Source organism: Mobula hypostoma, chromosome 3 (assembly GCF_963921235.1).
Source record: "Mobula hypostoma chromosome 3, sMobHyp1.1, whole genome shotgun sequence".
Classification (NCBI taxonomy): Eukaryota; Metazoa; Chordata; class Chondrichthyes; order Myliobatiformes; family Myliobatidae; genus Mobula; species Mobula hypostoma.
In genome coordinates, this window is record NC_086099.1 from 30,595,426 (window position 1) to 30,620,044 (window position 24,619).

The 24,619-nt window shown below is 38.1% G+C and overlaps 1 protein-coding gene across 1 annotated transcript; it reads left to right on the forward strand.

The window, feature by feature from the left end:
• Window positions 1-24,619, forward strand: spag8 (sperm associated antigen 8). The gene is made up of 6 exons (XM_063042074.1): window positions 1-282; window positions 8,637-8,808; window positions 9,397-9,442; window positions 14,435-14,555; window positions 19,977-20,039; window positions 21,781-24,619. The coding sequence occupies exons 1-6, from the start codon at window positions 133-135 to the stop codon at window positions 21,865-21,867; spliced, it is 639 nt and encodes a 212-aa protein (XP_062898144.1). The 5' UTR covers window positions 1-132; the 3' UTR covers window positions 21,868-24,619.

Below are 24,619 nucleotides of genomic sequence, written 5' to 3' on the forward strand. Positions count from 1 at the left end.
GATCAGGTGGTGTGTAACGAAGTGTTGGCGACCAGGTCGCCTCCTCTTCGGGATGGTAACCACGGCCAGGGAGAGCAAACGGGGGAAAGGGCTGGGAGAAGTAGGACCAGACCCGGTGAAGGTGGACCGGGAATGCAGGGCAATTGTGAAACCCGAGAGGTAGGAAGGAGGCAGGGCGATGATGAGGAGCAAGTTACGGCGGAGGCAGGGGATGGTGTGGCACTTGAAAGCCTCAAGGACCGTATTGCAAATAAGTGCCTGATCGGGAACTGGCAGGAAGAGGTAAATTCAAAGTTTATCATCCTCCCTCATAAACACCACTCTAGCTACTTAACATGGTTTCTAATACTATAATTGACTTCCTTAGCATTTCTAGTATTTTCTATGTTTCAGATTTCCAACACCCACAATGTTTTCGTTTGTAATAATTTATTCTGTCTCTGGCACTTGAAGCAATAGATAATTGTCAGAACTGTTGATTTACGGTAACTGTAACATGTGCAGTGTGTGAGCTTTACAACAAACATGACTAGATTTTTTATTCTAAAAGACTATTCTCGGCTGGGAAATTATATTTCGCAATGGAAGTTCATTTGCAACTATATCCCACTACGTAAAGCGTTTCTACGAGAGCTATGGTGACACAGCAGCCTGGGTTTGTTCATCTATACAGATGCTGTCTGTTTGAAGTTGTATTTTCTGTTTGTGGCTGTTGAGGTTGCTCCCAGGAGTGCTGGCATCTCAAGGAGTTAATTGGCAACCGTAAATAACCCCCTTGTGTGAGTAAGTGACAAAAGAATCAGAGAGTTACTGCTTATCTGAAAAAAAGTTGCAGAGGAACAAGTTGGAGGGAATTGGACAGGTAGGTTCCTCTGCTAGAAGTTAACATCGACAGTGGGCCAAATGGCCACAGAATAGCCAATTCCATGTTGCTGTAAGTAAGTTCTATATATGCATATTGATTATTTCTAGGGCTGCTCAGATCTCAGTCACAAATAACAAGTTCTTAACTGTTTGAAATCCACATAAGTTTCATAACTATGCCAATGTATTGACAGCATCCTTTTCAAAATGGTAATAGGGTACTTTTATCTGAATTTGGAATTAAGTCCTATATGCCTAGCATAGTGGCTACTTACTCCACAGCTTACACTGATGCGGAAGGCTTTGTGCTCCAGTCTATGCCAGATTCTCAAGCACAATACTGCAATCCAGTCTGGCGTTCCAAGTGTAATATTGAATGGGTGCAGATGTAAAATGTTTTATTTTGTATGAAATGTTAAACTGTGGTTTCACTTGTTGTAAAAGTTCCTAATGTAGAGTTTCAAAGAAGAATTTCCCTGGCCAATATTTATTCATCTCTTAATTTCTTCAAATAACAATTCATTTAGTTATTATTACACTGTAATATCACAGTGTGCAAATTAACTGTTGTGTTTCCTCTATGGCACATTGACCACACTTCATTGGATATTAAATACTCTGGGATCTCTTGAAATGAACTTGAAACTCTGTGCCCATAGTTCTTGAATGCCCAAAACTCTATGAATCTCTACTTTTTGTTAAATCCATTCAATACTGAGAACTCCAAAGATTTGCTAAATTCCAGTGAAGACATTTCTCCTTATCTACCCAAAATGGCCTACTATTGGCTGATTATGCACTCCATCCCTCAACCCCCCACGTGGATGGTCATGGAAACATCTACTCTGTATCTACCTGGTCACTCCTTTTTGGAATTTTGTAAGTTTTGTGCAGATCAGATAATAAGATCATAAAACATAGGGGCAGAATTAGGCCATTTGGCCCATCGAGTCTGTTCTGCCAGTTAATCATGGATGATCCTTTTTTTATCTCTCCTCAGCCCCACTCCCCAGCTTTCTACCCATAACCTTTGATATCATGTCCAAACAAACATTTATCAAACTCTGCCTTAAATACACCCAACAACCTGGCCTCCACAGCTGCCTGTGGCAATAAATTCCACAAATTCACCACCCTTTGACTAAAGAAATTTCTCTGCATTTCTGTTTTAAATGGATTCCCTTCTATCCTGAGGCTGTACCCTCTTGTCCTAGGCTCCCCTACCAGGGGAAACATTCTTTCAACATCTACTCTGTCTAGGCCTTTCAACATTCAGAAGATTTCAATGAGATTCCCCCCCACAATCCTTTTAAATTCCTGTGAGTACAGACCCAGAGCTATCAAACATTCCTCGTATGATAACCCTTTCATTCCCAGAATCATCCTTGTGAACCTCCTCTGAATTCTCTCCAATGCCAGCACATCTTTTCTTAGATGAGAAGCCAAGAACTGTTCACAATACTTAAGATATGGCCTCACCAGTGCCTTATAAAGCTTCTGCATCACATCCCTGCTCTTGTATTCTAGACCTCTTGAAATGAATACTAACATTGCATTTTCCTTCCTCTCCACTGACTCTACCTGCAAGTTAACCTTTAGGGTGTTTTGCACAAGGACTTCCAAGTCCCTTTGCATCTCAGATTTTAGGATTTTCTCCCCATGTAGAAAATAGTCTGCACATTTATTTCTTCTACCAAAGTGCATGACGATACATTTTCCAACATTGTATTTTATTTGCCACTTTCTTGCCTATTCTCCTAATCTGTTTAAGTTCTTCTGCAGCCTGCCTGTTTCCTCAACACCACCTACCCTCTCCCAATTTTTATATCATCTGCAAACTTGGCAACAAAGCCATCTATTCCATCACCTAAATCATTGATATACAGCATAAAAAGAAGTGGTTCGAATACTGACTCCCACGGAACACCACTAGTCACTGGCATCCAACCAGAAAAGGATCCTTTTATTTCTACTCGGTGCCTCCTACCAATCAGCCAATGCTCTTAACCATGCCAGTAGCTTTCCTGCAATACCATGGGCTCTTAACTTGGTAGCAGCCTCATGTTTAGCACCTTGTCAAAGGCCTTCTAAAAGTCCAAATATACAATATCCACTATATTCCCTTTATCTATCCTACTTGAGACCTCCTCAAAGAATTCCAACAGGCTCGTCAAGCAAGATTTTCCCTTGAGGAAACTATGCTGACTTTGGCCAATCTTGCCCTGTGTCACCAAATACTCCATAACCTCATCCTTAACAATTGACTCCAATATCTTCCCAACCACTGAGTTCAAGCTAACTGGTTTATAATTTCCTTTCTGCTGCCTTCCTCCTTTCTTAAAGAGTGGAGTGACATTTTCAATTTTCCAGTCGTCTGGTACCAAGCCAGAGTCCAATGATTTTTGAGAAGATCATTACTAATGTCTCCACAATCCCTACCACTACCTCTTTCAGAACCCTAGGGTGCAGTTCATCTGGTCCAGGTGACTTATGTACCCTTAGAACTTTCAGCTTTTTGAGCACCTTCACCCTTGTATTAGGTACTGCATTCACTTCTCTTCCCTCACTCTCTTCAACCTCTGGCACACTGCTATTGTCTTCCACAGTAAAAACTGATACAAAATACTCATTTAGTTTATCTGCCATCTCCTTGTCCCCCATTATTATTTCTCCAGCCTCATTTTCTTGAGGTCCTATATCCACTCTTATCTCGCTTATTTTTCTACATACTTGAAAAAGTATTTACTATCCACTTTGATATTGTTCACTAGCCTGCTTTCATATTTCATGTTTTTGTTCCTAATGATTCTATTTGTTGCTCTCTGTAGGTTTTTAAAAGCTTCCTAATCCTCTGTCTCACCACTAGTTTTTGTGTTGTTATATGCCCTCTTCTCAACTTTGACTTCCCTTGTCAGCCACAGTTGTACTATCTTGCCACTTGAGTATTTCTTCATTTTCGGAATGCATCTGTCCTGCCCCTTCCTCATTTTCCCAGAATCTCGCACCATTGCTGCACTGCTGTCATCCCTGCCAGCAGTTTGTTCCAATTTATTTTGGCCATCTCCTCTCTCCTACCATTGTCATTTCCTTTACTCTACTGACATACTTCTATGTCAGACTTTACTTTCTCCCTATCAGATTTCAAGTTGAACTCAATCATATTGTGATCACTGTCTCCTAAGGTTTCTTTTACCTTAAGCTCCCTAATCACCTCTGGTCCATTACTTAACGTCCAATCCAGTACAGCTAATCCCCTAGTAGGCTCAATGACAAACAGCTCTAAAACGTGATCTCATAGGCATTCAACAAACTCATCCTTTTGAGGTCCATTACCAACCTGATTTTCCCAATTGACCTGCATGTTGAAATCTCCATTGACGATCATAGCATTGCCCTTTTGATATCCCTTTTCTATTTCCCATGGTAATCTGTGGTCCACATTCCAGCTACTGTTGGGAAGCCCGAACATAGCTGCCATCAGGGTCCTTTTACCCTTGCATTTTCTTAACTCAACCCACAAGGATTCGACAACTTCTAATCCTATGTCACATCTTTCTACTGATTTGATGCCATTCTTTATCAGCAGAGTCACGCCACCCACTATCCCTGCAATACAACGTGTACCCTTGGACATTCAGCTCCCAACTACAACCATCCTTCAGCCATGAGTCAGTGATGGTTGCAACATACTTGACCATCTGTAATAGTGCAAAATGACCTTATTTCTTATTCTCCATGCATTGAGATGTAACACTGAGTACTGTATTTGCTAACCTTTTTGATTCTGCATTCCTAGTGTACTGATACTCACCCTGCTAGATGCAATTTTGTCCTATCATCTGCCTACCCTTCCTGACAGTCTGACCGCATGCTATCTTTGCTTTTTTACCATCTGTCCTATCCCAAGTCCCATCACTCCAGTTCCACCCCCTGCCAAATTAGTTTAATCCCTCCCCAACAGCTCTAACAAACCTGCCTGTGACAATATTGGTCCCTACCCCCTGCACCAGCTTCTCAGCCACGCATTAATTTGCTAGCTCCTGTTTCTTCCCTCACTGGCGCGTGGCACAGGCAGCAATCCAGAAGTTACTACCCTGAATGTCCTGCTTGTCAGCTTTCTTCCTAGCTCTCTCAATTCTCTTTTCAGGACCTCTTTGCTTTTCCTTCCATGCGATTGGTACCAATATGTACCAAGACATTTGGCTGCTCCCCCTCTCTTTCCAAAATGCTGTGGACACAATAAGAGACTTCCCTGACCTTGGCGCCAGGGAGGCAGCATACCATTTGGGAGTCCCGTTCACATCCACATAATCTCCTGTCTGTTCCCCTTAGCTATTGAGTCCCCTATCACCACCGCTCCGCTCTCTTCCCACTTTCCCTTCTGCACCATGGACCTATGCTCAGTGCCAGTAACCCGGCATTCCCCTGGGAGGTCATATCCTGCAATAGTATCCAGGCAGGCTGCAAAATACTTATTATTGAGAGGAATGACCACAGGGGTGCTCTGCACTAACTGTCTATTCACATTTCCATTTCTTCTGACAGTCACCCAGCTACTCGCCTCCTACAACTTAGGGTGACTACTTCCTTGTAACTCCAATTATCTCCTCTCTCCCTTGTACAAGCCGAAGGTCATCCAGCTGCTGCTCCAGATCCCTAACACGGTCTTCAAGGAGTTGCAGTAGGATGAACTTCATGCAGATGTCATCTGATTATTCTAAAACTCTAAAGAATCCATTCCCAGTCTGCTTAATTTCTTCTCAACCGCAGACTCATCACTTTAGTAAACAATCTCGAGGACCTTTGCTGCACTCTGAGTGGCATGGTAAGGAGACTGAAAGCGTGCAAGTTGCAAGATGCAGTCTTATCATTGTCCTATAGAAAACTTATTTTGAAATAAAAACCTCTTCCAATCAAGTCTAACACATTATTTGTTTGTGAATTCCATAAGAGATATATTACTTACTAACCAAATAAATCTTTAAAAATCATCCTTCATTACTGGCAATAAATATTTCTAATTTCTTATAGTTATATACATTTTCACAAGTAGTCTATATTTAGATTTACATTGGAAAATTGCATTTTATTTTCTTGAAAACACATGAATGCACTGTCCACTGAAGAACATTTTTAGAAGCATCTATTTCTGATGATTTTTGTTTTACATTACTGAATGATATTTGTAGAATTATACTTAATTCTCCTGGTACTCGAAACGAGAAAATATCAGCTATGTTCAAGAAACTAGCATCCCAAACAATAATACATTTAGCTGTTGATGCCCAAGCTGCATTTGAGTACTTAAATGAACATGGTTTAGATCACTACACACAAAAAAATGCATTTGTGAATGAAATCAATTAAAAGTAATGACTGCAACACCTGAAAGGATGTATAATAAGGGATGAGTATATATTTTCTAACTTAAAGCTGAGTACTATGGGGCAAAAAAGAAATGCTTGTCATTTCTATGCTGAAGTAGTAATACCCTTGCAGATAAAAATAAAGGACTTTACACTTCTTTGATATGCATGATCCAGTGTTGATTTGCACTCAGGGATGTTGGTTTGCACTCTGGTGCAAGATGCATTCACTGAAACTAAGCCTACTAAATGCTAGTTGTTGTCAAGATTTAAATAAACAACCACAGTCTCGAACCAGAAGATGATGAAAAGGTCATCCTGAAACTATGTTTAGAGATCTGCGATTCTATCCTTATACACCCTCCTCACTTCCATCACTAATCTTACTTTCCAACATGAATGCTCCTGAATGAATTCTTGCCCCCACTACTTTGCACTGAACCCACTAGCAGGTGTCCATTAGAAACTTAGCCCAAAACAGCTTGCAATACCAGGGTGCTTGTCAAAACAAATTTATGAGTTTAAAGCTGCCAGATTATCTGATCCAAATGCAAACTAACTATTGTTAGTACATGAATTATCCACCTATCACACTTCATCACATTTTTATAAGTCTTCTTTGTAGACGGTCCCTTACAATGTAGAACAACATTCTTCCACTCTAGTTTAGAGAACTTTGTGGTGGCTAATGTGGATAATGTCAGAATAGTGTTTGTTTCAGAAGCTTGGTATCACTCAGGAGATTAACATGAACTATTCAGCAGCACTGACTGCATGTATTTAGGAACTCAGTAAAGGTGAAATTTAAAAACGGAAACACGAAGGGTCCTGTCCTGACGAAGGGTCTCGGCCTGAAATGCCGACTGTACCTCTTCCTAGAGATGCTGCCTGACCTGCTGCGTTCACCAGCAACTTTGATGTGTGTTGAAAGGTGATATTTATCTGGGAAAGAATGCTGATGTTGATTCACTTACCTCTCCGGTGGATTTGTGAAATGAATATTCATGGTATTCCAGTTAGAAAGTTTGGGTCTTAAAAGCATTTAGGATTACAGGGGTTATACCAGACCAGTAGATGAGAAATTTTGTCCCAGGTTTGCTATCTTGATATTCAAAATACCTCTCTCAATAAATCAAAGGCTGTACTAGCATATTTAAGGTCTTGGAAAATAGTGTGACAACTGACATGATGACACCTTACATGATATGTGCAGCTGTGTAGATGCATCAAGATTGAACAGCTCACTCACAACACCCAAGCTATATCCATTGATAAAATGGAAAACCACATCAGAATTGTTCTGTTTAGGTTAAGGCGAGAAGGGGGGAACTTAAAGGAGATATGCAAGGCAATATTTTACACAGAGCCTGAAATGCACTGCCAGGGGAGTTGGTAGAAGAAGATATGATTGCAGTCTTTAAGAGGCATTTGGATAAGCACATGAACAGATTGAGGGATGAAGTGTGCTGACTGGCTGCATGATGGTCTGGTATGGGAACACCAATGCCTTTGAGTGAAAAATCCTACGAAAGGTAGTAGATATGGCCCAGTCTATCATGGATAAAGCTGTCCCATCCATTAAACACCTGTACATGAAATGTTGGCAGAGAAAAACAGCATCTATCAAAGACCCTCGCCACCTAGGCCATGCTCTTCTCTTGCTGCTGCCATCAGGTAGAAAGTACAGGTGTCTCAGGACTTGCACCACCTGGTTCAAGAACAGTTACTACCCCTCAACTGTCAAGCTTTTGAACAAAAGGGGATAGTTACACTCATTTAAGGACTTATTTAAGGACTTTGTTATACTGTCATTTGATGCTCATTATTTATCGCTATTTATTGATATCTGCATTTTCACAGTTTGTTTACAGTTCCTCATGCTTACAGTTCTATAGATTTGCTAAGTATGATCACAGAAAAATAATCTCAGGGTTGTATATGGTAACATGCATGTACTTCAATAATAAATTTACTTTGAACTATGTGCAGGCAGACAGAGTTAGTTGGGCACCTTGGTCATTGTGGGCTGATTAGCCTGTTACTGTGCTGTACTGCTCTTTGTTTTTCAAGAATTTTTTGTTTTCAATTTTGATTCTTCCATTAAGCATGTAAAGTATTAAAATATATTTTTAATTTTTTGCAACACACATAAAAGTTGCTGGTGAACACAGCAGGCCAGGCAGCATCTCAAGGAAGAGGTGCAGTCGACGTTTCAGGCCGAGACCCTTCGTCCTGACGAAGGGTCTCGACCTGAAACGTCGACTGCACCTCTTCCTAGAGATGGTGCCTGGCCTGCTGCATTCACCAGCAACTTTTATGTGTGTTGCTTGAATTTCCAGCATCTGCAGAATTCCTGTTGTTTGCGTTTTTAATTTTTTGATTTTTTTCCTTTGACTCTTATTCCAGCGAAATTCAGCTCCTATAGATCAGCAACAAGCCAAAACCACATCACGTGCTTTAGCTTTCAAGAATGGGCATAAAGGTCTGCTTAGCATTGATTACTTGTCAAAAATGTCTGGCATATCTACGTACAAAGAATTTTATCACCCTCCCAGTGGACCCAAAGAACAGGAAATAGGTAATTATTAGCTGAAACATGGAATTTTTGTGGCAAACATTACTTTTATAAGTTATGAAGGTGAATGTTATGTACAGCTTTTGCCTGAGTTATTGAGTTACAGTCATAGTCACATTTAACTTTATTTTATATATCTATGTAAAACAAACACAACTATGTTTTCTTGCAGCTAATAAATAATGGATGTAAGTATTTAAAGGATGAAAACAATTTAGGCAAATACATCCACTCCTTTTTTGTATTTCTCATGTTCATTATCTCTTAGTACCATATTCTTCAAACCAGTCTCTAGAATTAATCTGTTTGCCTATTGAAGCCATTTTTGTTGGGTAGCCCAACCAATGTGTTTTCCAGTAAGTTTAAGGTCTAAGAGGTTGAACTGGCGTCCCTTCCTGTCTCTGATTTTATAATTGTATTATTGTGAATTATTAGCATAGATCATTTTTTGCCAGTCTGATGTTATTAAAAAAATCATACTGCAACACATGTTCAATCAATCACACAGTTTACATGAATATTGTAAAAGTTGTTAACATTAACTTGGCAGTTATATATGATTGTGCTAAATATACCTCTGTTTTCCTCTAGGCATAAAGAAACAATTATTTGAAAAATACATGTATCACAAGATAAGGTAAATATAAAGAACTGGGCAAGAGGGAGGGAATAATTCAGTTGATCAAATATAAGAACAAGAAATAGGAGCAGGAGTAGGCCATTCAGCCCATCAAGCCTCCCTGGCCATTCAATAAGATCATGGCTGATCTGCCCATAAACTCAGCTCCATCTACCTGCCTTTTCCCCATAACTCTTAATTCCCTTACTATGTAAAAAACAATCTAACTGTTTCTTAAATATATTTAGTGAAGAAGCCTCAACTGCTTCCTTGGGCAGAAAATTCCACAGGTTCGCCACTCTCTGGGAAAAATAATTTCTCCTCATCTCCATCCTAAATCTTCTGTCCTGAATCTTGAGGCAATGTCCCCTAGTTCTAGTCTCACCTACCAATGGAAACAACTTTCCTACTTCTATGTTATCTATCCCTGCCAAAATTTTGGATGTTTTATAAGATTCCCTCTCATTCTTCTGAATTCCGGAGAGTATAGTCCCAGGTGACTCAAACTCTCCTCATAGGTTAACCTCTTCATCCCTTGAATATATTCCAATCTATTTTATTGCTGAAGCTAAAGAGCTTTCCAGTTATACTGTAACGGCAAATATCTGGTGAAATTTGTATTGATTGTTTTCAATTCTAAATTGTTAACATATTAAACCATTTAAAGTTTGACTTAACGGCATATTTTATTATCTCTTGCCAAAAATAGTAAATATCTGTTGTTTACATAATTAAGATAAGCTAAAAAAAAAGGTGAGTTTGAGACTAAATAATTAAATGCTGGAGGTTAGGCAGCATCTGTGGAAACACCACTGGCTAGCTACATATTAACTAGATTCCAATATTTGCAAAAAGGGTATTGATTCTTCATTAATGGCATGAAATGATCGTCATAATAAACATATAGATTATCTGCAAGATATGGCAGTGTGGACAAATGTTCCAGTACAGCAGGAGTTCCCAAATTTTTTTTATGCCATGAACCCCTACTATTAACGGAAGGGTCCATAGACCCCAGTTGGGAACCCCAACAGCAGGGCATCAGGACATTTTCAACTGGATTGGATGAAAAGTGTCAACCTGAAACATTGACTGCCCATCTCACTCAACAAGTGCTGCCTGAGCAACTGAGTTCTTCCAGCACTTTGTTGGAGATGATGATTATCTGTCCACTTATGGCATGTATGTTACTTTCCAATTTCTACCTCATCCCCACGTATTGTTTAGATTCTACTGCATGGAGGCAAGGTCTAGATCATTTGCTGATGAACTGTTCATTGCACAATTATCAATGAAAATCCCCATTTCTGGAAGGAACATCATTGATGAAGAAGCTAAAGATAGTTAGGCTTAGAAGACTGCCACGAGGAATTCACACAATGGTATACTATGGCTAGGGCAGCTCACCTCTACAAATCACCTTTGTTTGTGAAAGATATAATTCCAGTCACTGGAATTATCCATGTTTTATACTATAAGGAAAGTGGGAATATGGGAATCATTTAATTCCTATCAACTTATATTCCTCCCACTTAGTCAAACGCTGTCTTGCTGGTGAAGGGCAGTCGTTGTCAGCCCACCTCTGGAGCTGGCTGGTCCATGTTTTGACCAAGGCTGTGATGAAGTCTGGAGCTGAGTATTCCTGGAAAATCTCAAACTGGGCATCATTGAACTGGTTATTCCTAAGTAAGCTCTGCTTGTTAATACAATTGACAAAACCTTTGCTCAATTTGTTGCTGATTGAGAGTTTATGTTTTGGGTGGTAATTTGCTAAATTATATTTATCAAGACATTTTTCCTTGTAATTTTTCATAGTCAGCAAGATGCTAATGTTGTCATAGCACAGATAGATCATCGTATCCATGCCAACCTTTTTGTCCATCCACACTGATCCAATTTGCATACATTAGGTTGATATTCTTCCATGCACTGCCTATTTAGATCTTCCTCTAAATGGCTTTCAAATGTAATGATTGTGTTCAACTCCACCATTTCCTCTGACAGTGACTCCCTGATATCTTCTACTCTAAAAATAAAGAAACCTTCCTTTCAAATTTCCTTTAAAACTTCTTCCTCTTACTTTGATATTCTTACTATGAGAAAAAGGTTCTGAACACCTACCCTGTCTGAATCTCATACAATTTTAAATATGTATATTGGCGGCATGATGGCATAGTGGTCAGCACATCGCTTTACAGCACCAACAATCGCTGGTCCAGGTTTGATTCCTGCCACTGCAGTAAAGAGTTAGTACATTCTCCCCATGACTGCACGGGATCTCTCTACGTGCTCTGGTTTCCTTCCAGATTCCAAGGATGTATGGTTAGGATCAGTGAGTTGTGGGCATGCATTATGGTACTGGAAGTGTGGCAACACTTGCAGGCTGCCCAGCATGTCCTCACTGATTTGATTTGATGCAAACAATGCATTTCACTATAAGCTTCAATGTACATAAGACCATAAGATCTAGGAGCATAATTAGGCCATTTGAGTCTGCTCCACCATTTCATCAAGACTGATCCAATTTTCCTCTCAGCCCCAATCTCTTGCTTTCTCTTTGTATGCCTTCATGCCCTGACCAATATAGGTTCTATCAACCTGTGCCTTAAATATACATAAAGACTTGGCCTCCACAGCTGCCTGTGACAAAAAATTCTACAGATTCACCACCCTCTGGCTAAAAAATTCTTCCTCATCTCAGTTCTAAAAGGACACCCCTCTATTCTGAGCCTATGTCATCTGGTCTTAGGCTCTCCCATCATAGGAAACATACTTTCCACATCCACTCTATCAAGGCCTTTCATCATTTGATAGTTTTCAATGAGGTCACCCCTCCTTCTTCTATATTCTAGTGAATACAGGCCCAGAGCCATCAGATGCTCTTCATATGACAAGCTATTCAATCCTGGAATCATTTCTGTGAATCTCCTTTGACCCCTCTCTAGTTTCAGCACATCTTTTCTAAGATAAAGGGCCCATTATTGCTCACAGTACTCCAAGTGAGGTCTCACCAGAAAGTTTTTTAAAGTTTGAACATTATATCCTTGCTTTTATATTCTAGTCCTCTTGAAGTGTATGTTAACATTGCATTGGCCTTCCTCACCACATACTCCACCTGCAAATTAACCTTTAAGAAATCCTGCATAAAGACTACCAAGTCCCTTTGCATCTTAGTGTTTTTGTATTTTCTCTCCATTTAGAAAATAGTCAACTCTTTCATTTCTTCTACCAAAGTGCATGACCATACACTTCTTGACACTATATTCCATCTGCCATTTCTTTGCTCATTCTCCCAATCTGTCTAAATCCTTCTGTAGCTTCTCTACTACCTCAAAACTACCTGCCCTTCTAGCTACCTTCGTATCATCAGCAAACTTTTCAACAAAGCCATCAATCCCATCATTCAAATAATTGAGATACAACGTAAAAAGAATCAGTCCCAACACAGACCCCTGTGTCACCAGCAGTCAGTCAGAAAAGAGGTGGCCCCTTTATTCCAACTCTTTGCCTCCTGCCAATTAGTCACTACTTTATCCATGCTAGAATTTTTCCTGTAATACCATGGGCTCATAGCTTGTTAAGGAATCTTATGTGTGGCACCTTGTCAAAGGCCTTCTAAAAATCCAAGTACACATCAACAGATTCTCCTTTATCTATCCTGCTTGTTACTTCTTTAAAAAATTCTAATGGATTTGTCAGGCAAGATTTTCCCTTGAGGACACCATGCTGAGCATAGCCTATTTTATCATGTACCTCAAGTACCCTAAGACTTTATCCTTAATAATAGACTCCAACATCTTCCCAACCACTGAGGTCAGATTACCTGGCCTATAGTTTCCTGTCTTCTGCCTCTCTCCCTTCTTGAGGAGTAGAGTAACATTTCCAATTTTCCTGCCTTCTAGAACCATTCCAGAATCTAGTGATTTTAGAAGGGTCATTACTAATGCCTCCACTATCTCATCAGCCACCTCTTTCAGAATTCTGGGGTGTACACCCATTTGGTCCAGGTGTCTTCTGTCTAGTAACTTCAAACACTTCATGCCCCTGACACCTGGAACTTCCAATATATTGCTAGCGTCTTCCACAGTGAAAACTGATGCAAAGTTCTTATTCAGTTCACGCGCTTTTTTGTTGTCCCCAATTACTATGTTCCCAGCAGTCCAATATCCACTCTTACTTCTCTTTTACACTTCATGTATCTGAAGAAAGTACGTGACAAAGGCTTATCTATTTTTGGATGACCCCTCAGCCTTCTTTGCTCTGGGGATACTGGAACAATTTAGTAATTGGTTGTGAGATTACTCAGATTAAGTCAATAGTTTATCTTTTTTGGAAATAATTTTCTGTGCCATTATTAAAAATTATTTAAAATATGCAACAATGCTGCCTTTTAGAATTTGGCTGATTTTTAAAATTCTGATCAAGCTGGATTCAAAAGGTTGTTAATGCTTTACTGTGGTAAATAATTCACTACTGGCTTAATTTCTAAATCTAGTCTATCATATGATTGGCTACTTGTCCCAATTTCAGAAATTTGTAGAAGTGAAACTTAAAAACCTTCTTTGTGTTGTTTCAAATAGCAGTGGAAGTTTGGTTTAGTTTTTACTACTGCAACACCATGTTCTATAGGTGTATAAAGTTGCTTTCTCAAAAATTAGTTTGGAAACATTAGCCATAGTGAACATCTGTTTCAAACCCCTTTGATATATTGCTTCCTTGACACATGTAACTGGTGTGACATACTCTAGATGGCTTAATTGAATGACATTTCCTCAGTTTATTATGGGATTTGACTTTTACAGACAGACCTCAATCTGGCTATTTTGTTTCATCTGGCCCATGTTGCCATGTGCGAACCATACGTGGCATGTAGAATTTTGGACATCCCTAGCTGCCTAGTTTTAATTGTGTTTGGTCTTCTATGCAGTGATAGTGGCAGACACACTATATATCACTAAGCATGCCCTTCGCTAACAGCATATTCTTGTATTTGTTTTGTTCATGTTTTAGTAAGGAAGTATATGATGAATACAAAGAAGCCTTTGCAATACAGCCGATGGAATCACTGTCTGTAACAGGGCGGGACTTCAAAATAGAAGGTTTCAAATCTGTTCCACGTCCTCCTGTTATGGTAAAGATCTGAACATGAGACATTGATTATTTAGTTTCACACCTCAATAGTTTGTGCAAATAAACCAAATAAAATTCTAGCCATCCAAACATGGAAAAGGCGGAACAGTCTAATTATTTACAGCAGCATTTTATAGAATGCAAGTGTGAACATTCCTCAAAGAAGAGACGAGTGAAAATAATTAAAGCCATTTCTATAACAGATGATTAACATGAAGAAATATTTTGCAGCAAATATTGTATCATGCGTTCAGAATGAAAAGTTCTGGAGAACAAAATCTAATCTCCATATTTGATAAGCAATTATAGCTCATTACTGTACTTATATTGTACTAAAATCCAATTGAAAAATCTATGGAAAAAAATCAAATGAGATTTACTCCTGTATTTAATTTTCAAGATTTTTATGCAAAACATGCCCTGACTGCCCCAGTAATGTGTGCAAGTTGGAAAAGTTATAATGGATGTTGTAGCTTTTAGTGTGAAGCTTAAAATCTTACCACTGATCGCTATGTAAACTTAGCACTGAACATAACTCCATTAAGCATTATCTTTTCATTTGAAGTTGATCTAGCCTTCTTGTAAAGTATTAATGAACTAATCTGAAAACTGGAGGGGAGCAAATTCATTGAGTTTCTAATTTACTCGCTGCTGTTGCTCCTTTCACTAATTTTTGATGATCTGCTAAAACGTACAGAAATCTGGAATGTATGGTTGACAAAAAATATTTTCATAGCAGTATCTGAGCAAAGTAAAGGAAATTCTTACTAAGTAGCTTAGCACATAAGAGTCTTGAGTACCATAGTTTTAATATAGTCACTTTATGTAGAAATAAGCAGGATCTATAACAAAAGACAGCAGAAACTACAAATAGAGTGATAGAGCAGCACAGTACAGAAACAGGTCCTTCAGCCCATCTAATCTATGCTGAACCATTATTCTGCCTAGTCCCATCAACCCGCACATGGACCATAGTCCTTCATATCTTTCTCGTCCATGTACTTATCCAAATTTCTTTTAAATATCGCAATCAAAATCTGCAGCCACCACCTCCATTGGTAGCTTGTTACACACTTGCACCACCCTCTGAGTGAAGAAGATCCCCCTCAGGTTCCCTTCAAACCTATGAACTCCAGTTCTAATCTCACCCACCCTCAGTGGAAAATGCCTGTTTGCATTTACCCTATCCAAAATCTCCCTTCATTCTCCTTCATGGAATAAAGTCCTAACCTATTCAATCATTTCCTTTAACTAAGGTCCACAAGCCCTGGAAACATCCTTGTAAATTTTCTCTGTACTGTTTCAACCTTAATCATATCCCCCTGTAGGCAGATGATCAAAACTGCACACAATACTCCAAATTTGGCCCCACTAACTTCTTTTGCAACTTCAACAAAAGTACCCCAGCTCTTGTACTCTTCTTTATGAAGGCCAATGTGTCAGAAGCTCTCTGTATGACTACAACTACTTGTGAAACCACTTTCAAAAAAATTTTCAAGGAATACAGATCCATATATTGAAAATCTGAATATGTAATAATTCATCTGTCAACAGAAACTTCTGTTATCTCTTTAAGTTATTCCTTCCCTTAATCGAACTTTTTATCCTGGAGGAACCCTTGAAATAGTTTTCAGGTTTCAGGGAACCCCTGCATAAAAAATAATATGTCTGCAGCTCACGGTACGTTACCGTGATCAGTAAGTTGTAGATGTAATAATCCAAAAATAATTGTCAATGCTCTTTTGTGAAAACTGAATTTTTAGCCAAACTTTCTTGAAAAAAAACAGCTTAGTTTACCTTTCTTGAAATTAAGCTTTCTTTCTCTTTCATAATTTTTTAAAAACATGTAAGGCAAACATAATAAATTTCTGTTTTTAATAGGACTCAAGACTTTCTGATATCCTTCCTCACTCTCAAGCCCTAGCAGCAATAGAAACAATTCAAGATTTCCTTTTGTATGATTTTACAGTTTCCTTTTAAATCCAAGAATCGTGTCACTTGAAGTCAAAATATTTTCTCCAGGGCCTTGTAGGGACTTGTTCAGCTGGTTCATATGATGAAAGATGTCTGCTAAGTAGGCTAGTTTCTGCAGCCATTCTTCATCATCAAAGTACTCAGCAAAATCTGGCCTACTATTTTCTTGAAAGTTCTCCTGCAATTCACCTTTCAGCTCAAACACCCTGTTGAGATCTCTTCCACTAAGTCACTGGATTTCTGTATGTGTGCTCTTTGTCTAGGTTTTCAGTTTTTTTAAAAAAACATTCTTGAGTGAACTGGTCGTTGTTTAATAAAGTTAACCATTTTTGTAGCATCATCCAGAACTTTTTCCATTTCATCTCTAAGAGTTTTTGACATCAGTACCTCTCGGTGAAGAAAATAGTGTGTTGTAACAATGTCAGGGTTTTTTTTAAACAAGACAAATGAAAATTTTAGAGAAGTGGTTGTTTTTCAGTTTATCTCACACAAATTCTTCAGCTTCATGTGATATTTTAATACATTGACTTATTGGGTGAAACCTTCTCAATTTCTCATACTGCAGCTTGTCCTAACACAGGGGTTAATAAAATATACAAAAAGAATGGCAGGTGTATGTGGTTGAGTGGGATCCAGGATCAGCCATGATGGAATGGCAGAACAGACTCGACGGGCTTAATAGCCTAATTCTGCTCCTGTATCTTATGGTCTAATAAATAACTAAACAACCGAAAAAATATGAAAACTTCACAATACAATTCTCTTCTAACCAACACAATTTGTCTTTTGCAACATTGACAGAACATCAAAGCGGCAGGCCAGCAGCTGAGTTGCGGCATGCAAAAATTCCTTCTTTAGAATGAAAATTTCCTTCCAATTTTCTACCACACCGGTAGAGTTTGTTCACTTCCATAAGTCAGTTGGTGGTGCGTTAGGGGAGGTAATTCGGGAGGGAGAGGCTAACAGCCCAAGTTGGGTGAGTCCATCCAATGCTCAGAAAACACATTTCTGTTCCTTGTCAGCCTACCATCCTCCCCTCCATACAATACAGCACTCACCAATTATCAACAGCCTCCCCTATCGCACATCAAAAACTGAGAATGGACTCAACCAAATAAATACAGTCCTACTGCGCACTGCCATACTAGGCTGAGAGACCTCTGATGAGATTGCTAAATGGGCCGCTCGGTCACTGCCCACCACTGCGAGCGCCAGCATTGTGCTAAGTCCAAAAAATGATGTTTGTTCTAAAGCACAATCTCTCGCAGAACCCCTAGCGATCACCCTTGGAACCCTATGGTTCCGCGGAACCCCAGTTGAGAAACCCTGCCTTACACCTATGCCCACTAGTACTTGACATTTCCATCTCAGGAAGAAGACTTCTCTATGTTACCCATAACTTCATATCCTTCTCTCAGGTTAGCTCCTTGGACTCCACTGTCCAATGAAGACAAACTAAGTTTGTCCAACCTCTCCTCACAGCAAATACACCCTAATCCAGGCAACACCCTAATGGACCTCTTCTGTACACTCTGCAAAGCCTCCAGATCCCTTCATTAACATGGCAGCCAGAACTTCTAAACAACACTTCATATAGTGGGTTTAGGTAAATGTGGAAGCTTGATGGCCCTTCTTTGCTACTTCTTGTAGGTGCTATTAGCAATGGAATCATTTGCCCTCCAGCAGCAAGTATGCTGTGCACAAAGATAGGAGATTTGTTAATGATATCCTAATGCACCTGTTGCCCTTTTTATTTTCATGGTAGAAGCCGCTTTCTTAGGACGAACAACATCGGTGTTTTCTATGCATGGTAAACACTGCAGCCACAGTGTTCTGGTGGTAAAAGGAATGAAGGGTTGCGCTTGGGCTCCAAAATATTGGGTACTTTGTATTTATGGTGTCAAGCATCAAGTCATAGTACAGAAATGCCTTCCAGCTCAAATCTACACCAACCATCAAATACCCATTTTATTTAACTTCTAACTTAGCCCATTTTTTTCTTCTCACACTCTCATCAAATCCTCCCCTGCTATTCCTCTGCACACTAGAGGCAATTAATTGGAATTGCACTCATCCACGCGAATGGTGTATTCCAGCATGCTCCTGAAGTGCGTTATGTAGGTCATAGAAAATTTGAGGTCAGGAGGTTAATCACTCACCACAAGACATCTACTTTCTCACTGCTTTTGTCACTACAGTATTTATGTAGCAGAACCATTAAAGCTTCAGGTAAATGCTGATTCTCAGTATGTTTATGGTGGGAATTAGTCCAGTTACCTGCTCATGCTGAAGTGCACAGTAGCAGTTGTAGCTTTGGATACATGCAGATAGGTAATCAGTTTCTAAGTATAGAGAGAGAGTTTGCTATTAGGTTGATTTGGAATGGTCTGCAAATAACCATCGGCTTGAAGTGAAAGTCTTGCCATTTCCTCTTTAATTGATGTCATGTCCGTTCCATGTTCCTTTTAAAATAAACTTTTAGGAAGCAATGTGCTATTCAGATGAAGAAGTTAAGAAATGTAAGGAGTACAGAGGCCTATAGTCTGGATGCAGGTCACTGGGACTAGGCAGTTTATATGGTTCAGCATGGACTAGATGGGCTGAATAGCCTGTTTCTACACTGTACTTTTCTATGACTATAGCATTTAATTTATAGGATTTGACAGTTACAATGCAGGATTCCAATGTTACTTTACAGATTTATTCCACCTTCAAAATGCTCCATTTAGGATGCAGGATAACTTCTCTTGAGCTACATAAACTCTAAATAACTACCTCTACTTGTTTCTATGAGAGCTTCTCCACAGATAGTAGCAAATGCTTTACCTTGTTCAACAGAAAACCACCCATTATACTTCTAAGCAAATGAACAACCCTGATCTTTCACTAGACACTAGCACTGATGCAATTCATGCACAATGCCCCATTTTCCAACTAGATGCCAAGAATTCCTAAATATTTCCTCCACATCACAAGGATAAACCTTAATTGTGCCACTTAAAAATCAAGGAGCTTTTCCCTGGATAGTTTAACACTGTAACTTGACTACAGGAGTGAGAAGATTTTTAATAAAAATGTTGTAATATGTTCACATGTATGAACTGACTGCCATAGTTCAGGAAATATTCATATGTAGAATGAGTGAGGTGGATGTGTAATTAGTGGAGTAGCTCAGAACATGTTAAGTACAATTCTATAGCAAAAGAATTGTCCGTTTTTAGTCCATTTTTCTTCCCAGTTTCATGTTTTTGTAAAAAGGAATTCTCACGTGCAGTACAATTTCTCTTCCCTCCTTGAAACTATATGAATCATTTAAACAAAAATGAACAGTAGTTTATTCTCTTTTTCATTCTATGAAGTTAGCAAAAATCTTAATTATCAGTTTATGGTGATTATGCATTACTTTGGCCTGTTTGTTCTATATTTATGTGTAATCTGTCCTTTACAGCGTCATGATTATAAAACTGAACAACCTATCACAATCTGGTCGGACCATGTTAAGCAAGTACAGGTGAGCACTGTCTTCAGAAAAAGAGGGAATTCAAAGCTGGGACACAAGAGGATTCTAAGCATTGCATCTACAAGTGTGCCGACTCAGATTCAATTCATTTGTTTCTCACATGAACATTGAAACAATGTGTCCTTTGCATGAATAACCAACACAACTGAAGAATGTGCTACACATCCCAGCACCAACATAGCATGCCAACCATTTTCTCAGAGCAGCACAGCTGACAGGAATGACATGCAGAAAATTAAAAGCAAAATTACAATAAACTGTACAAAATATTTTGGATCTAAATTCAGATGAAAATTTTCTCTTGGTAATTAATTGATTTAAGAATACCTTTTACATAGATACATTTTTAAACAGCTGAAATTGAATCATTTATAAAAATCTAGACTTTTTATTATTAATGTAATTCATTTACTATATATAGGCCTACGTATGTAGGCTATAAATGAATTTCCATCAGCAAAGGTACTGGAGAAAACTTTTTAAAATTGGATTACACAGGGCAAGTTGGATAGCTTATGTATTAAAACCAGTTAATTCAGAATTTCTGCCCACACTGCTTTCTCTGTTTCAAACTAAAACCCTGTGTGGTTAAGTATATGTGCTCCAATCTGAAAGGGAGCTGTGTATAATTAGAAACCTCACTGACAGCTGTAGATTTACGAGGCAGGGGGTATGAGGAAGAAGCCAGCACTGACAGTTGCTTGCTGCTTGTTAGATCAGTAATGGAAGAAATGGCCAGGCTGGGTAGGTTATTTCAGCAATCATATCTTGAGTTTAACTGACTCAGTGCAACTATATTGAAGATTTTGGATGAGTGATATATTTCACTACTGCAGCTCTGTTACTTTATCATCATGAAAACAAATTTGAAGACTAATAAGTAGTTTTATTCACTCAAGTTCTTCAATAATAGCTAATCTTGATAAATTAATATTTGAAATTAGATGACATGCTTTCATACTTAATCCAGTTTCTTAAGAACAAATAATTAAATTAGGAGATGCATACTGCTTCCAAAAGTATATTGTTTGTATGGTTAAAATCATAAAAAGGTGGCTACAAGACAACTATGAGAATATAGATGTTTTATGAAAATGCTTCAATCTAAGTAATGAGGAGAATTTTGGGTCAGCAATTGAAACATTGGACTTTAGGGAGAAAGCCAAAAACACAGAAGTTAAATTTGTAGTCTTAAAAATAAATGCTGTTGATCAGTAACTCAAATAAATGAGTGATGCAGGCAGGACATTCCTGCTAAATGTCCAAAACTTCAAAATACCTTGATTTTCAGAAAGCATACAACACATTCACATACTTAAGACTTACTAATACTCATATATCCACAACAGACTAGTATTCATGGCTATTTCCCCTAAAATATTAATTCCCCGTGTCTTCCTTCAGAAGTGGCGTTACCTGCTGAGTACTTCCAGCATGTTCTGTTTCTATTGTATATTTCCAGTGTTTGATTTTGCCAATATTTATTAAATAAGCAACAAAAGAAACTCCTACAACATAAACCTGTTAAGCATTCCAACTGCTGTTTGTCTTCATGCAATTAACACAAATAGGTTCACAGATGATTAATATTTGTTTAATAAATGATAATTACCCATTGCTAATCTTCAATACATTTTATTTTAACATCAGAAGTATAAATTGAATACTTTGCTGAAATTATTAGTCATAAAATTAATAAAGAATTTTGTTTTTTCTTTGTCTCTCAAAACAGGGTGTCACTGAAATGAAGACTGGTGATACTCCATTTAGAAAAAATGCCTCATTTACCAGACCAATAATGGAAGCATTGGATACTTAACAAAAAGCTGGAAAATATTCTGGCTCCTAGACACAGAAATGAATCATTAACAGAAATCAGACAGAAAGGATTTATTGTACTTGTTACTGCTCAGTACCTTTTGATAATTTGCATTGTTCATATCATCAATTTTGAGAAAAAATCAAATTAAAAATTAGAAAAACAATTAGATCCTTGTATTGTACACAGCAGATCAGTGTGACTGAAAATTGTCTATTTTGATGATGATGAGTTAGAAATTGCAGGTAATTTCTGATCTGCTGGGAATTTCCAGATTTTTCTTTTTCTGTTTGAAATGTTCAACTTCTGTACACTCTTAACAATATCAAATACTGCCCAGTAAATTTTAAAACTGTGCAGTTTTCTGCCCATTATCCATTAAAGTTATTGGCCAAAATTTTATACATTATTACCTCCTGCTCTTCTGCCAATTAACTTTAATGAATAGTAATTTTCAGGCAAAGCACCAACAGCATACGCTAGTGGAATTCAATTTCATAAAACTTTGGATGTATGATTTTAATTTTGTAATCTAAAGTGATTGGAACAAACAGACCGAAAACTGATGACATGACTAAAGTAAAATGATGGAAGCATGCTCAGTTTCCCAGTTCTGACAGAGAAGCTGCCTGCCCTGCTGACTGTTTTCAGTGCTTTCTGTTCATGCTTTGCATGTCAAGCTTCTGCAGCTTTTATGATGTTCATTTACTGTATTCCTGAAAACTAATGAACCAGTCCGGAGTTTATAATAATGATGGAATGAAACTGATGAGCCTGGGAAGCACAATGGTGTTTCACTCTAAGATACACAAGTTGGATTTTTCACATCTTATTCATTTCAAAAATGTTGGAATGCATCCAAATCAGCTTTAAGAAAACTGGGCTAGTCACTAGGTGGGGTGATAGGAAGAATGCACTGCTAGCCAACTGCTGGAGAGGCAGGGCAGACAGGTCCAGCCAAAAAAACATAACAAATCAGGACCTTTGACATGGAATTCCAGGCTATCAAACCAGCCATGGGAAATTTTTGTATGCCCTGTATCTTCAGTAAGATCTCAATGCTGGCACAGGGTGTGTTGTATGCACAGGAGATAAGACAATCAGGAACTCATCCTGCTGAAATTATGCAGCTGTCTGGAACTTCTCCAGCTTGGCAGTCTAAAGGAGGCTGATGAAGCAGGCAATGCAAGCTTTCCCAAGACCAATTGGCTTTGACAGGTTCATTAGACATGTCCAATATTCATCACTGTGGGAGGGACTTCACCTTGAGGAGGAATTCCTATACAGAACCAAAAATAAGATCAGACAACTGTCATTTCTTATATAAATAAGAACATACAGTTCTTATTCATTATTACTTAAGAATTTTAAAATTTAAGTAAATATATGTAGCTGTTTCAGTCAGTTCAAACTGAACTTAATATTACAGTGACCTACTGAATACTGGATCAGCCATCTAGCTGCTAGAACATGCTAGAATAAATATGTTCTTATTCAATAATAGTCGAGAATTTTAAAGTGAAAGTTTCAGTCAGTGTAAATTGAACTCAATATTACATTTAGCTCTACTATTGAATTTCAGGAAGAACTATTGGGATTTATTTTGGATTTCAAGTAATACAGATTTACTTAACTGACACAATGCATTGCACTTTCACATTTGATATGTTGGTAATGCTGACTTAACTATTATCTATTCTTTCAATTTGTTCTTTCTATAAAAGTTTTATCAAATTGTTCTAAAACGATTGGAAGTCCAAAGTCTATATCAGTTGACAGTCATAAATGTCAAACAGAAAAATTCTAATGGAGGTTTGCAATCGAATAAATACAAGTGAAAGAAGTAATTTTACCTGTTTTACTGACATGGAAAAAGCAGTTCAATGACTATTGATTGCTACATAAAAAATAATAAGCTGCAAGTCAGGTGATCTGTTCTTCCACATTATAACAATAAATAAAATTCTGGAAAAAATATCCTTTCTCAGGGTGGGAATGTCAAATACTAGAGGGCATAGGTTTAGGGTGAGAGGGGAAAGTTTTAAAAGGGACCTGAGGTTGCTACTTAGAGTGGTGTGAATCACATAGCATGGGTGTGTACATGAAATTAGCTGCCAGAGAAAGTAGTTGAGGTTGGTACAAAAGTGATACTCAAAAGACATTTGGGTAAGTATATAGATAGCTTTTAGAGAGACTCAGACCAAACATGGCAAATGGGACTAGTTCAGGTGGGGTACTTTGGTTTGCATGGATCATTTAGGCTGCAGGACCTATTTTCATGCTGTGTAATTCTAGGACTAATTCTGATGTATTTGTTTGAGCAAAGTAGTTTGTCAGCTGTCCAGATTAATATCTCAATTTTATATCCCAGTTAATAATTAGAAAAGTTGCTTAATAATTTGAAATATCAATTAACTCACCTATTTTGTTTTGTATGCTAATATTTACAGTGTGAAGCTTTCATGTATACATTGGAGAGCAGAGTATTGAAAATACTGTTAATTGCCAAATAACTTTCCAATTACCAATTTTTTTTTCATTTTTGTGCTTAAAATTTAATGACCATATGAGTTAATGATTTTTGTGCTTGTAACACAGGCATTTAATTTGTATTTTTATTTTGCTTTTACGGCTTAAATGAAGAAATTCTTAATGGCAAAAAATAAGATGGTTTATAAAATTAGATGGTGTAATATCGGCAGAAAATTTGGATGATTTGTAAAAAAAATTGTTTTTATGAAGTGGAGCAAAA